The sequence below is a fragment of the Tamandua tetradactyla genome, chromosome 3 (assembly GCF_023851605.1).
Source record: "Tamandua tetradactyla isolate mTamTet1 chromosome 3, mTamTet1.pri, whole genome shotgun sequence".
NCBI classification, from domain to species: Eukaryota; Metazoa; Chordata; class Mammalia; order Pilosa; family Myrmecophagidae; genus Tamandua; species Tamandua tetradactyla.
This window is the reverse complement of record NC_135329.1, coordinates 57,916,350-57,932,949: the sequence shown is the minus strand read 5'-3', so window position 1 is coordinate 57,932,949 and position 16,600 is coordinate 57,916,350. Positions and strand designations below refer to the sequence as shown.

At 41.3% G+C, this 16,600-nt stretch overlaps 2 protein-coding genes and 1 pseudogene across 6 annotated transcripts in view; 1 reads left to right on the top strand and 2 right to left on the bottom strand.

Annotated features, from left to right (window-relative positions):
* ATP6V1C2 (ATPase H+ transporting V1 subunit C2) overlaps positions 1-7,676 on the top strand; it is a 62,110-nt gene extending 54,434 nt beyond the window's left edge. For 2 of the 5 annotated variants that reach the window (XM_077153187.1, XM_077153186.1), the window contains 4 exons: positions 908-1,045; positions 1,963-2,060; positions 6,832-6,964; positions 7,409-7,676. In XM_077153187.1, coding sequence (XP_077009302.1) covers positions 908-1,045; positions 1,963-2,060; positions 6,832-6,964; positions 7,409-7,498 — 459 coding nt within the window. In that variant the 3' untranslated portion in view covers positions 7,499-7,676. The remainder of the gene's footprint in view (positions 1-907; positions 1,046-1,962; positions 2,061-6,831; positions 6,965-7,408) is intronic. The other 3 variants (XM_077153190.1, XM_077153189.1, XM_077153188.1) reach the window with 2 other exon arrangements.
* The window catches only part of PDIA6 (protein disulfide isomerase family A member 6), a 47,095-nt gene continuing 37,803 nt past the window's right edge, over positions 7,309-16,600 (bottom strand). The window contains exons 12-13 of the mRNA XM_077153185.1: positions 10,653-10,749; positions 7,309-8,599 (exon numbers count right to left, since the gene is read on the bottom strand). Coding sequence (XP_077009300.1) covers positions 8,531-8,599; positions 10,653-10,749 — 166 coding nt within the window. The 3' untranslated portion in view covers positions 7,309-8,530. The remainder of the gene's footprint in view (positions 8,600-10,652; positions 10,750-16,600) is intronic.
* On the bottom strand, positions 8,615-10,545 carry LOC143676728 (BAG family molecular chaperone regulator 2 pseudogene; annotated as a pseudogene).

The following is a 16,600-nucleotide window of genomic DNA, read 5'->3' as shown; positions in this document are numbered from 1 at the left end:
AGACCCCCTGGGGGTTGGGGTGAATCACTAGAGCCTTCCTGCTGCATCCTGGGTCTCAGGTTGCCAGCTTGTTTTTTTTTTTTTTTTTGCATGGAGTAGATTCTGCCCCTCCCACTCAGTCCCTGGGTGGGCCCTTGCACTGCAAGGTTTCTCTGTGATGGGTAATGGAGCACAGAAGGAATTACTGACTCAGAAATATTTAGCTCCTGGGGAGGCTCCCACTGTGTACCAGGGAACAGAGCCTCAGGCAGGTTCAGCCCCACTCCAGGCTTCTTGAGGATCTCTTCCCTCTTCTAGCCTGTTTGAATGCTTACCTGACCAGGTAATCTTGCATCCTTTTGTTCCTTGTCAACCAGAAGAGATGAGCTGTAGGTCTTGGGGCTTCCATTCGCTTTGAGAGCACTGGGTGGGCTTTTCCCATGTGTTTCACCTGTTTGCCAAGACACTATGATAAAAGGTGAACTGGCCCACCAGCATGCCTGATGCATTTTCTGCCTGTTAAAATGCAGTGGTGGATGCCAGCAAGGCTTCTGGGGGTAGGGCATGGTGGGAAACTTCCAGACCAAGCCCAGACAGGGCTGTTCCCACTAACTAGCTCTCGGTGCTCTCCTTGTCTTGCCAAACGGGGGGTTCTGACCAAGGCCTGGCAGAAAGCGGGATGTCGGAGCTGACCCTGTAACTCTGCAAGTGATTGGCTCAGTCCCTGGAGTATGGAAACCAAAGGCTAACACTCCCCATGGCCCGATGCCCCTTAGCGGATCTCCAGTCCAGCCACGTGCCGAGTCCCTTGGGCCTGCCGCAGTTGCTGAGCTTGCTTTCACATGCTTTTCAGGGGATGAGAATTATTTTCTGTTTGTTTGTGATGCATGTTTGCTGAAAGATTAATAAATCATTTCTGTGCCTTTAGCAAACTTCCTGTGTTGCTCTTAAAAAGGGATCATCTACCTTCCCGGACCACATGGTTAAGGTAACCCTGCTAGGTAACCCTGCTAGGCCCGCTGCGGGGCAGACCGACAGAGAGAGAGAGAGTGAGGGCGAGGGTGAGGTAAGCAACTCCCCTGGGAGCCCTGGGGTTCCCTGGCTCGCAACTCCCCCAGCTCAGGCATCTGTGACTTCTGAGAAAACAAATCCTTGCATTTTCTGTTATCTCAGATGGCTTTTGAGGTCTTAAATTAAAGGAGCCCAGAATCATGATTTCCTCCTAATCTGCAGGGCATCTTTGGAGCTGCCTCCTCCTCTCCCAGCAGTGAATGGTGCTTGTTGGCCCGGGGTGCCTCTCTGCCCTGGCCGGGGGTGGCTGGAGCTGGTGATGGAGCAGGGCCCCTGGCTGGGGAGGGTGGAGGGGGAGGTGGTCGGGCAGCTTAGCTCCCCCACCTTGGCCTCCTGGCTGGACCCTCACCCCTGACCTTTGTGGGCAATTGGAGATGAAAGTTGGGCTTGAAGATTCAGAGCCCCGGGACCGGTCACACCAGCAGTAGTGGCGGCTGCTGTGGCCCTGAGAGGGGTGTGCACACGTGAGGTGGGGCTGGAGGAGCTCCCTTGGAAGCAGGCAGCTGTTAGACAATGCTAGGGACCCTGGGGACCGCCAGGCTGCTGGCTCTGAGCGAGCCTTCCTAGAGCTAGGCTTCTTGGCTGGACAGTGTCAGACGGAAGCCTGCTAGCTGCCTGCTGAGAGTGAGGTCAGGGGCCGCCCCCTGGTTCTCCCCCACCTGTTAGTGGTGGCACCACGCATGTGCTGGGTGGCTGGGCTGCTGAGCTTCCCCAGCATCGGGCGCCTTGGATGATGTGGTCCTGAGCCTGACCTAGGGCTGGTCCGACTGACCTCCCTCCTCTCTGCTTCTGCTGGCCCCTGGGCATCTTTTCTCTTATCAGGGCTGGCTCTGTTGAAACCCAAGTCCTTTCTTGGCCTGGGTGCCTGGCAGGGCCATGAGGAGGAGTCACGGGGCCCTCCTGTCTCTGCAGGGTCCCTTGCTGCGCTGGCTGAAGGTCAACTTCAGTGAAGCCTTTATTGCCTGGATCCACATAAAGGCCCTGAGAGTGTTCGTGGAGTCCGTGCTCAGGTGCGTGGGGACATCCCTCACCTGAGCCTCACCTGTCCCTCACCTGCGCCTACAAGCTGGCTCCTCTTTCTTCCTCTAGAACGTGTCTTGTCCTTCCTGCCCTCTCCCAACTGGCTCTTGGCTATGTGCTGGAGATTCCCAGGCCCCAGGACAATTTCCCTTTGCCTCGCCTCCCCCTTACTGTCCCAGGGTGTCTTCTCCACTTTCTGTCCTGCCACCTCGAGTCCTGCCTGGCTTCTGCCCCTGCCCCTCCATGCAGTCTTCTGACACCAGCAGTAAGTCCTCCATGTGCCAGGACTCTCTCCATCATCAGCCTTCAAGGCCACTTTTGAGCATGAAAGAGAAAACCAAAGCAAGACAACGTACTTACTTTGGCTTTTTAAATTTTTAAATTTCTTTTTATTTAAGAAAACAAACAATACATTTAGAACCACCTATATATATATATATATAGTATAATATTATACTAAAATGGAATCAAATGGGAAATGTGTTTTTGAAGCCTGTTTTTCTGCCTTAAACACTTCCTGTGCCATATATATATATATATTTTAAAGCAAACTAGGTTCACAGTAGAAAATTTGGAAATTATAGAAAGGATGACTATAAATCACTTGTACTTTTATTTTTACCTTTTTTTTTCAAATGCACTTTTAACATCGAGAGAAGAGACATTTAATATTCTGATGTGTACTCCTTCAGATTTTTTTTTAATTTGCAGACATATTTTTACTAAAATGGAGTCAAATGGGAAATGTGTTTTTGAAGCCTGTTTTTCTGCCTTAAACACTTCCTGTGCCATTAAATATTGTGGGATCTCTTGCAGCATCAAACACTGATGACTCCCCTTTTTCTGGGATTTTCCCTCACCTTAGATTTTCCCTGCTCTGACCTGCCGCCTCCTGGAGCTTCTCCCACCCCTCAGACTCTATTGTTCTCTTCTGACTCCTTCCCTTGCCTGCACTGATAGTCGCCTCAAGATCCCATGCCAACCAGCTCCCTGGCCCTGGTTCCTTTTTCCTGCCCATGTCTCCTGGGTCTCCATGTCCTGCTGTGGGCTTTACCTGCATAGCTGGCTCAACTTTCCTTGCAAACCCCTTCCTCTGGGCTCCGTGTTTCTGCCAATGGCCTCACTATCCTTCCAACCACGGTGTTCCAAACTCGGGGTCCCCCTGCCTCTCCCCACTGCATCCCTTAATAAGCCTTGTCAGGCCTGCCTTCGCTTTCTCTCTTTCTGGTCTGGCTTGTCTGGTTGTTGCCACAAAGCCCTTACTTGGTTCCCTGCCTCTAGTTCATCTCCCCACAGCCACTAATGTGTGGTTTTGTCCAGAGAGAGATTCGACTGTGGTTCCCAAATCCCCCCAAGGATTACAGCACTAGGTTGAAGGCTGTGTACTTCACCTGGCCTGGAATGTTCTAGCTTTCCGTGGTATAGTGGGCCCCAGGTAAACCTGGCTTGCTTTAGAAATCAGTGGGACTCGGGGCCCAGGACAGTGTAAGCCTGTCCACGTCTTAGAGGTTGCTCACTGTCTCAAGAGAGAGTTAGAGGTAGACATCATTAATGTCTTGTTTGAACTCAATAAAACTCAATATTTTCTCCTAAAAGTATATGCAAATTACTTTTCAAAACCATCAGTGGACCACATTTTTGTTATACTGATTAGATGTCATTTATTTTTTTCCCTAGGCTGTCAAATAACTTTCAATCCTGACATTGATAAATATGCTATATCATTTTTTTTTTTTTCAGTTTCTTTAAAGTCATAGAACATTACTGGCCAAGTCAGAGAAGACCAGGCTTTCAGTGCTCTACTGGGAAACTGCCTCCAGTGGGACTTTTACTCCATTAACTAGTTTTAGAATCTTAATCCATTTCCACACTGTGTCTCTAGTGTTCCAAAAGCGACCAGTAGGAGAACTTTTTTTAAAAGGAAAGTTAGTTAATTTTACATGATTTTTTTATTTGTGAAAAATAACATATATACAAAAAAGCAATAAATTTCAAAGCATATTGCAACAATTAGTTGTACAAAATATTTCAGTTTGGTATGGGTTACATTTCTACAATTTTACAATTTTACTTCTAGCTGCTTCAAAACACTGGAGACTAAAAGAAATATCAATATGATTTAGCAGTCACTCATTTGTTAAACCCTACCTTCCCTGTATAACTCCACCACCTCCTTTGATCTTTCTCCCACTCTTTAGGGGTATTTGGGCTGTGCCCATTCTAACCTTTTCATGTTGGGAGGGGCTGCCAGTAATATGAGATAGGGGGATGGAACTAGTTTGTTTTGTAGAGGGTCAGACAGAGGTCCCCAATACCCTTCTAATAGCCACCTTCACCTTTCGCACTCTACTTCTTGGTCAGCCCCCTGCCTGTTTCAAGAGCTCCTCTACCTCTACTTGCTCCTTAAATGTTGGGACTTCCCTGATTTTTGCCTCTCCCTAAGGGATCTCATCCACCAACATGGCTTCGCTGACCACCTACCACTGATGATTTCCTAATATCTGCCCTCATCTAACACCTCTCCCCAAACCCAGACCTTATTACCTAGCTACCTGGTAGGTGTTACCTGGATGTAATTCCAAACTCATAGCCCAGGGCCTATTTCCATTTTCTTCTTGGAGAATTTAAACACCTGATTCACTTCATCCATGAGGATGAACTAGCATCTCCTCAAATGAAGTCTGCCCCTACTTCACATTGATTTTATTAAGTCGACAAGCACTAATCTACTCTGTCCTACTCCAGACTAGAGGAGAGAGGTGGATGAGTGAGACTCAGCCCTCCCCTTAAGCTACCAGTGTAGGGGAGAGAGTGGGTGGGGAAGACACAGACAACCCTGGGAAAAGGAAGGCAGAGCAACAAGTGCCAAACAAGGGGATTCAGACCAGTGAGAGGGAGGCAGGCCAGAGAAACGGGGCAACAGGCGAATGTTACATCCTCCTTCTCTGTTTGCTCTACCAAACTTGGTATTTCAACATCTATTTCTGTGAACTGGTGGGAGAAGCTAGCGTAGTGGCTGAGGAATGAGTGAGGTAGGATGTCAGGTCCTTTGACATTTGGCCCAGAGGAGGAGCAATAGTGTGAGAGCTCTAAGGACTTGATGTTTTCTACTTTGAACAGGCATGGTTTGAACATGTCAGTGTAATGGGAAGGGGTTGATAGTACAGCAGAGGAGTGGCAGGCTGGTAATGACAGCAAATATTCTCAGTACGGATGGTGCAGGGTCAGGGTTTCCTGGCAGGTAACTTCAGCCATCAACAGGAAGTCAGAGGCAGTGTCCTCTATTAAGCAGTGTAGGAGGGAGTAGGATGGGGTTGAGGGCTCAAGAATGAGGAGTGGGGTTAGCTGATCAGCCATTTCCCACAAGTCTCGTTCTGAGCAGAGTGGAGACGGCACTGATCCAGATGGAGGGTTAGCAAGACGGGTTCACGAAGAGGTAAGGCGAGGACAGGGAATCTTCTGCCAGAGTGTGGAGGACTGTCCACCTCTTGGTGCAGAGGGTGGGCTCAGGGAGCAAGGGCTTGGAAACTTGATGAGGGAGGACAAGTTCTTCATCAACATTTAACGTATTATTTATTGAGTGAATTGAATAAATTTATTACTCACCAAGTAGGCATGCCTCTGCCTTTCAGAAGGTGAGTGGTAAGGAGAGGAAAAAGCTTTAAAGGTGAGGTCCTTCTTCAGGGAGGATAAACCATCTCCCAGAGCAACTTGGGAATGACGGTTGCGGAACAACAGAGGATGAGAAGAGGGGTGGAAAGCCAGATCCATTTAAGGTTTTTGTGTGCAGGTAGCAGTATCATTGGGAGCCAGAATGCTAATCTTTTGTTTAGTATGCACATTGCTTGGGCTAGTGTTTGCTCACAGGGGAATGAGCTCCCACAGGGCATTTCTAGAGTTATGTTAGGAAATTGAGGAGGGAAGGCAATTTGCTGGTCACTCAAGCAAGGTGGGCTCTGCTAAAGCACTAGCCTCTATGCCTATTTTCTCTAGAGCTTTAACTAAAGATAGGAATAAAAGAAATGAGGGTGATCATCTGGGCCCCTCCTACCCACGATGTAGCCCACATGCTACTGAAGTATCATCCCTCTCAACACCTGCCAGACTCTGTGCCAACTGCCTCTTGGAAATAAAAGATTTAGATAAGGGTCACACACTGGTACCCTGCTGACCTCTTTTACTCATTTTATCATGCTTGCCTGGTGTTTTTAAAAACAACATTACTGGGTAGGTCTTGGGTGATAATAAAAGCACTAACACCTGGAGTTACAAGTGGCTTTTTCATGTATTTTTAACTAGACCTTTCTGCAGACATAGCAGATCTCAGTTCTTTGGTGAACAGAATAATTTGCATCGCTAGAATAGCTTGTTCCAAAAAATGACTTTAAATGTACTCAGGCATGCAACCAGGTACATATAAAATCCTTTCTATCCAACTGAAGCTTCTAGGAAAAGGAAACAATACAATCTGGGTAAACCAGATTTTTTTCCCTCTTTTGTTGAGAAAAACAAGACAGCTAAGCTCAGTTTCAGACAACCATTCAGCCCAGTTACCTCCATTCAACTTGCGCACGCATCATGTAATGTTCACTCTTGGCCAGGGCAAGGACCCTCTGTGTTCGGCAGGCAGAAACTATCACTGTCAGAAATTGTTCGGCATTTTACATTTTCAATAGAATTTGCTCTTTATTTCTTGTCAGATCCTTTTCTCTATATTTACATTTGGAGTAACCTATCTACACATTTTATCTATCTGAAAAGGTATGGACTACCTGTGAATTTTCAGGCAGTGCTCCTACAGCCTCATAAGAAGTCATCCACCAAACGTCTAAGAGAGGTTCTCAACTCCGTTTTCAAACATTTGGATGAAGTAGCAGCAGCAAGTATATTGGATGTAGGTATATATTCCAGAAATAGCTGCATCAATTTCTACATATAGGAGGTTATTTAAAAATAAAAACGTCATTTACTAGCCTGTTATGTAAACATACATGTCACACATGTTAAAGCATAACAAGGAAGGGGGTGTGTGTGTGGGGGTGGGGTGGGGTGGGGATAGGAAATGTACAGAACAGAAAATAGGTAGCTGGAGAGCTCCACCTAAAAATATAACAAGTTAGGATGTATGGGTAGTTCAGTGGTAGAATGCTCCTGTGCCATGTGGGAGACCTGGGTTTGATTCCCAGCCTATGTACCGCCCTTCCCCCAAGCAAAAAAAACAAAACAAAAATAATATATATATATATATATATATATACACACACACACATAACAGATTAAAAGTTAAACAGAATACTAGTTTATGCATTTAGAAAAATTACCATGTCTTCTCTTACAGGCATCTGTGGAGATCCCTGGATTACAACTTAATAATCAAGATTACTTTCCTTATGTCTACTTCCACATCGATCTTAGTCTTCTTGACTAAAAAGGCCAGCTGCCCAAAGCTTTCATGTCCTTGCAAATGGGTACAGATGCTTTCCCTTAGCTGGAGAAGAGTTAGGTAAAATTATGCTTTACAAAATTTGGATTTTCAGAAAATTGATCACAAAAGTTAGTTACAATTGTATTTATTTTTTTTAAGTTACAATAAAGAAATGCTCTCAGTCCTTTGAATTGTCTCTTCACTTAAAGAAAGTCTAACATAACTCAGAACTTATTGTGTAACTTTTCATTTATCTGGAAGTTATACATAAACGTGGACTACCTATAAATTGGTAACCTGCTATTGTACTTCATGTCTTAATGGATATTTTGTAAGAGTTATATAACCAGATATATTCCCTAATAATCAAGCCACTGGCGATGCTGCTAGAAGATAAAGTATTTGGCATTAAATGGGGTCTCCACTGACAACTCATTGTTTTTCACACTTAATACATTTATAAATAGAATTTCAAATTCTAGACTGCATGTAAAAATCTACATTGTGGCAGATAGCCAGATGACATTATTTTAAAAAGTCTGCAGGGCAGAAAGACGCCAGGGACATCATTTCATACTATGAACCTACTGGCTAAACATCAGACTGAAATTATGATGTGGACAGTAATTTCATACATTTACTGGCATTGTCCAAAATATTTTATTATTTAATGGAAAAAAAGCCATTAATATTCAAATGAAGAAAGAAATCACATTAAAAACATAAGAACCAGCCTCAAAGAACAATCAAGCAGCAGTTAGAGAGATGGAAAAATGTTTCAACAGAACATCAGTTTTCTTCAAAATATTGACAATACAATCCAATTCACTGGCAACAACAATTCATAGAATTTTTCAATGTTTTCTTGAGATGCAAAAGTTCACTGTTGCAGTGTTTTCAAATGATCAATCAAGTGTGTTACTTCTTGGTTAAAAAGGCCACTGGTAGATCCATCTGATTGTAAAGAATGTTCCTTCACTGCTAAAAAATCCGCTCTCAAGAAAAGAAAACTGTTTGAAATCTCTGCTGCGTTTCTCACAACTCATCTTTTCCTAAATCATCAAGCTCCACATCACTGAGGTCAATATCATCTTCCACAGGAAGCTGTAAAACAGAAAACCATTATTATGCACTGCAGAGTAGGGGGTGGGGGGCCACTCACTGAAAGTTCAACCAAAAGTACTCCAGATCATAAAACCAGTTTCTCCTCAAACCATCTCCTTTTTTTTACATTGTCTATCATTACATAAATGGAAAAAACTGAGAACACAGATGGAACATTAATTTTAACATCACCACCACACTACTGTTTAAAACTAAGTAATTTAACTTGTCCTTTTGAGGGGTGGGGCAGAACTACACAGGAATAAATGCTAATTTCACAGCTATATAATTTTACCTTTCACTAAAACAAAGCCAATGATTTCAGGTTAAATTTTCACCTTAAGGGTAATAATTAGGAAAGGATTCTAATTACTGAAATTTATCTCGAATATCTATGAAGCATATCAAATAGCACAAAATACCTTTTTTGTCATTAAAAAATGTTATAGAAATAATGCATTTGAAAAAAGATAAAGTAAATATATAATTGTTAAAAGTGGTACAATTTTAGGTGTTTTTCCTTCACATTTTGTTTTCATATATATCAAAAGATAACATTCATATTGAGACAGACATAGATCTTCTTTTTTTAAAAAAAAGCAGTGGGCTTATTTATTTATTTATTTATTTTTGCATGGGCAGGCATTGGGAAGTGAACCCAGGTCTCTGGCATGGCAGGCGAGAATTCTGCCACTAAGCACCATCACATTTTTCTTTGTTTTTGAGGCACATCTTTTAAGTTAAAAAAAAATCTGATACACATGCCCCCCCAATTTTTTTTGAATACCAGACATACTGAAAGGATCTTGTTTTGCAGTTCCTTTTATCCCTCTAAACACAATATTTTGCTAAAGTAACAGTGTGTGCTGTATAATGTAAAGAATTTCTAGCCAACTAAATACCCCACATGTTCATTTGTTTCCATGCTAGGTAAAGCAGAAGAAAAAGAAGTGAAGTCTCCTGCTCCTAATGGGGTACTCATTTTCCCCAAAAAACTATGTATTCATCCATACAACAGTAAAAATATATATATTAGGTGTGAGACATCTGTACACATCAAGAATTCAATCTAAAAATTAGAACTGCAGACGATTAAAAATTTTTTTAGTTGTAATTGCATTATTCACAAAGCTCATGACCCTGGAATATCTTCCTCATCTGAAACAACTTTCCCTATTAACTGAGGGGTTATGCCTAATATAAAGAACTATTTATCACTTAAAATAGTATTTTGCCATTTTTACATCGTTAGTGCTCTAAGGGTTGAAAATTAATCAAATCTACTTTCAGCATTTTGTTGCGGTTTTGGAACAACTCCTTTAGAATGCTCTAACAGCTTGATGGTCTTGTCAGGGTTTTCAATATTTCTAAGTAGTCTCTATCTTCTCTTAATTTTCTTCTGATCTTCAAGGGCACAGCCAATTACTATGGATTGAAATTTCTGATCAATGGGCCTAGTGGGTACTTCAGATGAACACGCACTACACAGCAACATAAAATGACTCTTGGCATTTCCCAGATCATCTAGGAACTTAGTGACCACACTTCATCGATAATCCTGGTGGCATGCTTCAGAGACTGTTGCTGCTGGGGGCTTCTCATTGCTTCTACTGAAATTTCAACAGTGAGAGGTCATCCCCTCAAATGATTTGCAGTTAGACTTAATTCTCTTTCTCCATTGCTGACCTGCCTCATGTCCTAGCTAGTTTGGATACTATGGAGCAACTCCAAGAGGATTTCTTTCTCTTGCTCAAGAGCCAATTGCCGCTTCTCTCAAACCTTCAACTCTGAGCTCCAACTGGTCCAGGCTCTCCAGTAGGTGGCTGGAGCAGTGGGCCATGGAGGAGTGAGTGGCAGAAGCACTTTTTAATAGAGAAGATCAGAGTGAAGGGGCCTCAGAGAAAACTTCACAAAAGACCCAAATGGTTATGATAATATTCAGGCATGTTGACACTTTATGTTTGATGGAAAGGAACTGATTTTTAAGTAGTAAAAATGCAGGGACTTGTTAAGAAATAAGTCTTGTTCCCAGAATCAAACCCCAGTGACTTACCTCACCATCCTTGCCATCCCAAGGTTCTATCGTACTTATTTTAGGGAAAGCCCCACCTCCTACAGGTGCTGTAGATCCACGCCCAAAAGAGAGCTCCCTTAGGGGAAAAAAATTACCAAAACAAATATGTAAGTTTACAATGGTCTGCTGATGCAGATGAATAAACAACTCAAAAATAGGTTTGCCTAACAAAATTTATGCAGAGGTATTTCTCATGTATTACTGAAAAATCCATTATGTACAAAATTATGTTTTCAGACAGGAACAATGATGTAACAGGCCTTCGTGAGTAAGGCCCTGATATCAGAGAAAGCCAAAGCTACCACCAATAATTTTTAAAAATTGCAAAAGAATTTTTCTAAAATACAAATTAAGTTCATAAAAACTGTCCGAGTTGATGTAGAACATGGATAAAGCCGACACTGACATATTTGATTACTAAAATTCTTAACTAACTCGAGACTCAAAACGGCTTTTGAAAAGATGACTGGTCTTCTAAGACTAAAGCTGAACTCCTTACCTCAGATTTCTAGTAGTAAGCAGAAGCATCTAAAACCAGCTCACACATTAGCAACTGCTTCCCAAGAGGCCCTCCCAGGATCTGTAGATGATGGTGTCAATTTGCACATTCAAGCTTTAGGTGGGAAGGGCTATAGCCAGGCAAGAGCATGGTAAGCCTTGATTTGGCAGATATTAATAAGGATATTTCACAAGGAAGGCATAGAGGCAACCAGAGCATAAACAAGAGCTTCTCTTAAAAGGAATCTCCACACAGCAGGCAGAGTTCCTGCCTGCCATGCTGGAGACCCAGGTTCGATTTCTGGTGCCTGCCCATACAAAAATAAATAAATAAATGAATAAATAAATAAAAGGAGCTTCCAAATATCCTCTGTTGAAGGGTACTCAGAATATTGTTAACAGAGGAAACAACAAGAATATCAAGTTTCAAGTGTATGACAAAAGCCATTTTGCAATTTTATCCTTTCCTTTTTGCTACTTTCCATTCTTTACAATGTGTAGCAGTGACTCAACAGAGGATTTTGCCTTCCAGGGGAAATGTGGCAATGTCTGGCGGCAGCCAGTAGGAGAAGACAGGGATGCTGCTACAATTCACGAAACAGCGCCCCACAACAAAGAATTAGCCGGCTCAAATGCCAAAGGTGCTGAGGTCATGAAACCCTGATGCATATGCATCAATTTTATCTATTAATCAATTACATTCAGAATCAAAGGATCAGAGAGATGCTATAAAAACACGCTTTACCACCATTTATCCAACCATTAATATAGTATAGGGCAGGACCCTGGCTACACACCAACATATGGGTAGAAACTTAGGTAATCAACAAAGTAATTCAGACATGTACTAAAACAAATAGCATCTCACACAGTTGCTGTCTGCAATCTATGCCAGAATGCCTCAACTTACCATTAAGAGGTATAGGAAAACTCAAGCTCACAAACTCGAGAATAATAAAATGCTAGTTCTCTACTTTATGTCAGCAACAAGTACAAACAGAAACCTCAATGGAAAGATGCCAAATCCCCCTTTAAAGAAAAGTTTTTCAATAGCCTTCTTAATTATGCTTCTTTCCTCTATTTTATTTTTTATTAATTAAAAAAAATTACAAGAAAGAAACACATTCTTAATATATGCTCACTCCGTTCTACATAATCAGTAACTCACAATATCATCATAGTTGCATATTCATCATCATGATTATTTCTTAGAACATTTGCATCAATTCAGAAAAAGAAATAAAAAGACAACAGAAAAATAAAACGAAAACAGAAAAAAAAAATTTTACATACCATACGCCTTACCCCTCCCTTTCATTGACCACTAGCATTTCAAACTAAATTTATTTTAACATTTGTTCCCCCTATTATTTATTTTTATTCCATATGTTCTACTCGTCTGTTGACAAGGTAGATAAAAGGAGCATCAGACACAAGGTTTTCACAATCATACAGTCACACTGTGAAAGCTATATCATTATACAATCATCAAGAAACATGGCTACTGGAACACAGCTCTACATTTTCAGGCAGTTCTCTCTAGCCTCTCCATTTCCTCTTGGATAACAAGGTGATATCTACTTAACCATTTAATTTTTTAGGGCTAAATACTAACAGATACTCTAAGACACTGGAGAAACATGGTCCCTGCTTTCCAAGTAACTGACATTTAAGTCCCTTTTTTACTTCTTGGTGCATAATATCCAATTTCATACTTACATATATACTAGTGAATTTGTGAATTATTATAAGATTCCCTAAGTTTGGTGTTAATAAATTAATGTTATCACACCACCGCAGTGTACAGTATGTACAGCATGTCATTAAATTTTCAGGAAGTCTGGCTGCCAATCCACAAATAGCACAGTACTGAAGTTTTTCAGGAGGGACAAAGGACTGACTCTTGGGCTGATCACAGTTTTCAATTGCTGCCACTCTCTATGAATAGTTTAGCTTCATTGTTATTAGTTTAAAATTTTTATGAGTTGTTTGGTCAACTCTACATATTTGCACGAATAGCATTTTTAGTTTTCATTTTCCAATAGCCAGATTAAGATAGTATGGGATATTTTTCCACATACAAATAAATATATATCATTCCAAATCACAATCTGAGCTAATCAACTTCACTTGTGAGGTGCTGTATTCAAGTTCACATATTCCCATTGTCACTTCACACTTTTCTCCACTGGTACTGGGTGGGCTCTGAGGTCTTGAACTACTCCAAGACACAGAAACTTTTTGAGCGAAACAACACAAAAAACTGAAAAAGAGCTGGAGCCCAAGAAAAGGGGGAACACAATGGAATGAAGTTGGGAATCAATAACAGGCAGAGGGCTGGAAAATTCACAAATACATGGAGGCTAAATAACATACTCTTAAACAACCAGTGGAGCAAGGAAGAAATTACAAGGAAAATCAGTAAATATCTCTATCTCTAGGTAAATGGAAATGAAAACACAATGAATAGCTAAAAGTATCCTGAGAAAGAAAAAAAAATGAAGTTGGAGGTCTCACGCTACATGACGTTAAGGCATATTACGAAGCTACAGTGGTCAAAACAGCATGGTACTGGCATAAAGATAGATATATTGACCAAAAGAATTGAATAGAGTGTTCAGATATAGTCCCTCTCATCTATGGACGACTGATATTTAATAAGGCAGTCAAGCCAACTCATCTGGGACAGAACAGTCTCTTCAATAAATGGTGCCTAGAGAACTGGATATCCACATGCAAAAGAATGAAAGAGAATCTATATCTCACACCCTATACAAAAATTAACTCAAAATGGGCCAAAGACCTAAACATTAGATCTAAGACCATAAAACTATTAGAAGAAAATGTTGGGAAATATTAATCTTATAATAGGAGGTGGTTTCCTACATCGTACACCCAAAGCATGAGCATTAAAGAGAGAAAGAAATAAATGGGAACTCCTCAAAATTAAACACTCTGTGCATCAAAGAAATTTGTCAAGAAAGTAAAAAGACAGCCTACACAATGCGTGACAATATTTGGAAACGATATATTAGATAAAGGTCTAGTATCTAGAATACATAAAGAGATTGTTCAACTCAACAACAAAAAGACAGACAACCCAATTAGAAAATGGACAAAAGACATGAATAGCCACTTCCCAGGAGAGGAAATACAAATGGCCAAAAGGCACATGAGAAGATGCTCAACTTCCCTCACTATCAGGGAAATGCAAAACAAAACCACAATGAGATATCATCTCACACCCACCAGAATGGCCATAATCAATTAAAACAGAAAACGACAAGTGTTGGAGAGGATGTGGAGAAAGAGGCACACCTATTATGCTGGTTTGAAAGGATGTATATCCCCTAGAAAAGCCATGTTTTAATCCAAATCCCATTTCATGAAGGTAGAATAATCCCTATTCACCTAATCCAGTGGTTGTTAAACTGGATTAGGTGATGACTTGTCTCCACCCATTTGGGTGGGTCTTGATAAGTTTCTGGAGTCCTATAAAAGAGGAAACCTTTTGGAGAATGAAAGAGATTCAGAGAGCAGAGAAGAATGACATATCCATGAGACACGGACAGCCCACAAGCCAGTGACCTTTGGAGATGAAGAAGGAAAACACCTCCTGGGGAGCTTCATGAAACAGGAAGCCAGGAGAGAAAGTAACAGATGACACCTCGCTCACCATGTGCCCTTCCAACCGAGAGAGAGACTGTGACTGTGTTCGCCATGCGCCTTTCCAGATGAAAGAGAAACCCTGAATATCATCGGCTTTCTTGAATCAAGGTATCTTTACCTGGATGCCTTTGATTGGACATTTCTATAGACTTGTTTTAATTGGGACAATTTCTCTGCCTTAAAACTGTAAGCTAGCAACTTATTAAATTCCCCTTTTTAAAAGCCATTCTGATTCTGGTATATTGCATTCTAGCAGCTAGCAAACTAGAACACATATCCACTGTTGGTGGGAATGTCAAATGGTACAGCCAGTGTGGAAGGCAGTTTGGCGGTTCCTCAGGAAGCTAAGTATAGAACTGCCATATGACTCGGCAGAACCATTGCTAGGTATCTACTCAGAGGACATGAGGGCAAGGACACAAACAGACATTTGCACACCAATGTTTATAGTAGCATTATTTACAACTGCCAAGACATAGAAACAGCCTAAATGTCCATCAACAGATGAGTGGCTAAACAAGCTGTGGTATATACATACGATGGAATATTATGCAGCTGTAAGACAGAACAAAATCTTGAAGTATGTAACAACATGGATGTTAAGGACATTATGCTGAGTGAGATTAGCCAGAAACAAAAGGACAAATACTGTATGGTCTCACTGATACAAACTGACATTAGTGAATAAACTTGGAGAATTTCATTGGTAACAGAGACCATCAAAGGAGATAGAAATAGGGTAAGATATTGGGTAACTGGAGTGAAGGGATAAAGATTGTGCAACAGGACTGAATGTAAAAATTCAGAAATGGATAGCACAATACTACCTAACTGTAATACAATAATGTTAGAACACTGAATCAAGCTGAATGTGAGAATGACAGAGGGAGGAGGGCTGGGGCACAAATGAAATCAGAAGGAAAGATAGACAATAAAGACAGATGGTATAATCTAGGAATGCCTAGAGTATATAATGATAGTGACTAAATGTATAAACTTAAAAATATTTTTGCATGAGGAAGAACAAAGGAAGTCAATACTGCAGGGTGTTGAAAATAGATGGTAATTAATATTTTAAAACTTATGTATGAGACTAAAGCAAAAAATGTTTATTTGATACAAAATTTATATTTTGTCTAGTGCATTTCCTAATATAATTTACACGGACAGCTTAACTGAACACCATAGTACATGGAACCTTGAGTAGGGCATGAGATTTTGTAGATCTGTCCAGAGTGATGCCTGATAAATCCCAGAGTGATGTGAACAGTGAATAAAAAAGTATTTATTCACAAAGTCCCTTGGGGGAATGGTGAGAAAGGGGGAAAATTCAATCTCCTCAAGTGGAGAATTCTTGATATTCTCACAAGCAGTGGGGACAACCAAAGCAATAGGCTGAACCCCCAATCCCAATCTTGGGGTTTGTTCATATGAAACTTAACCCCGCAAAGGGTAGACTAAGCCTACTTAAAATTAGGCTTAAGAGTCACCCCCAAGAGAACCTCTTTTGTTGCTCAGATATAGCCTCTCTCTCTCAGCCAACACAACAAGCAAAATCACTGCCCTCTCCCCCCTCTACGTGGGACATGACTCCCAGGGGTGTGGACCTTCCTGGCAACATGGGACAGAAATCCTAAAATGAGCTGGGACTCAACATCAAAGGATTGAGAAAACCTTCTCAACCAAAAAGGGGCAAGAGAGAAATGAGACAAAATAAAGTGTCAATGGCTGAGAGATTCCAAACAGAGTCGAGAGGTTAT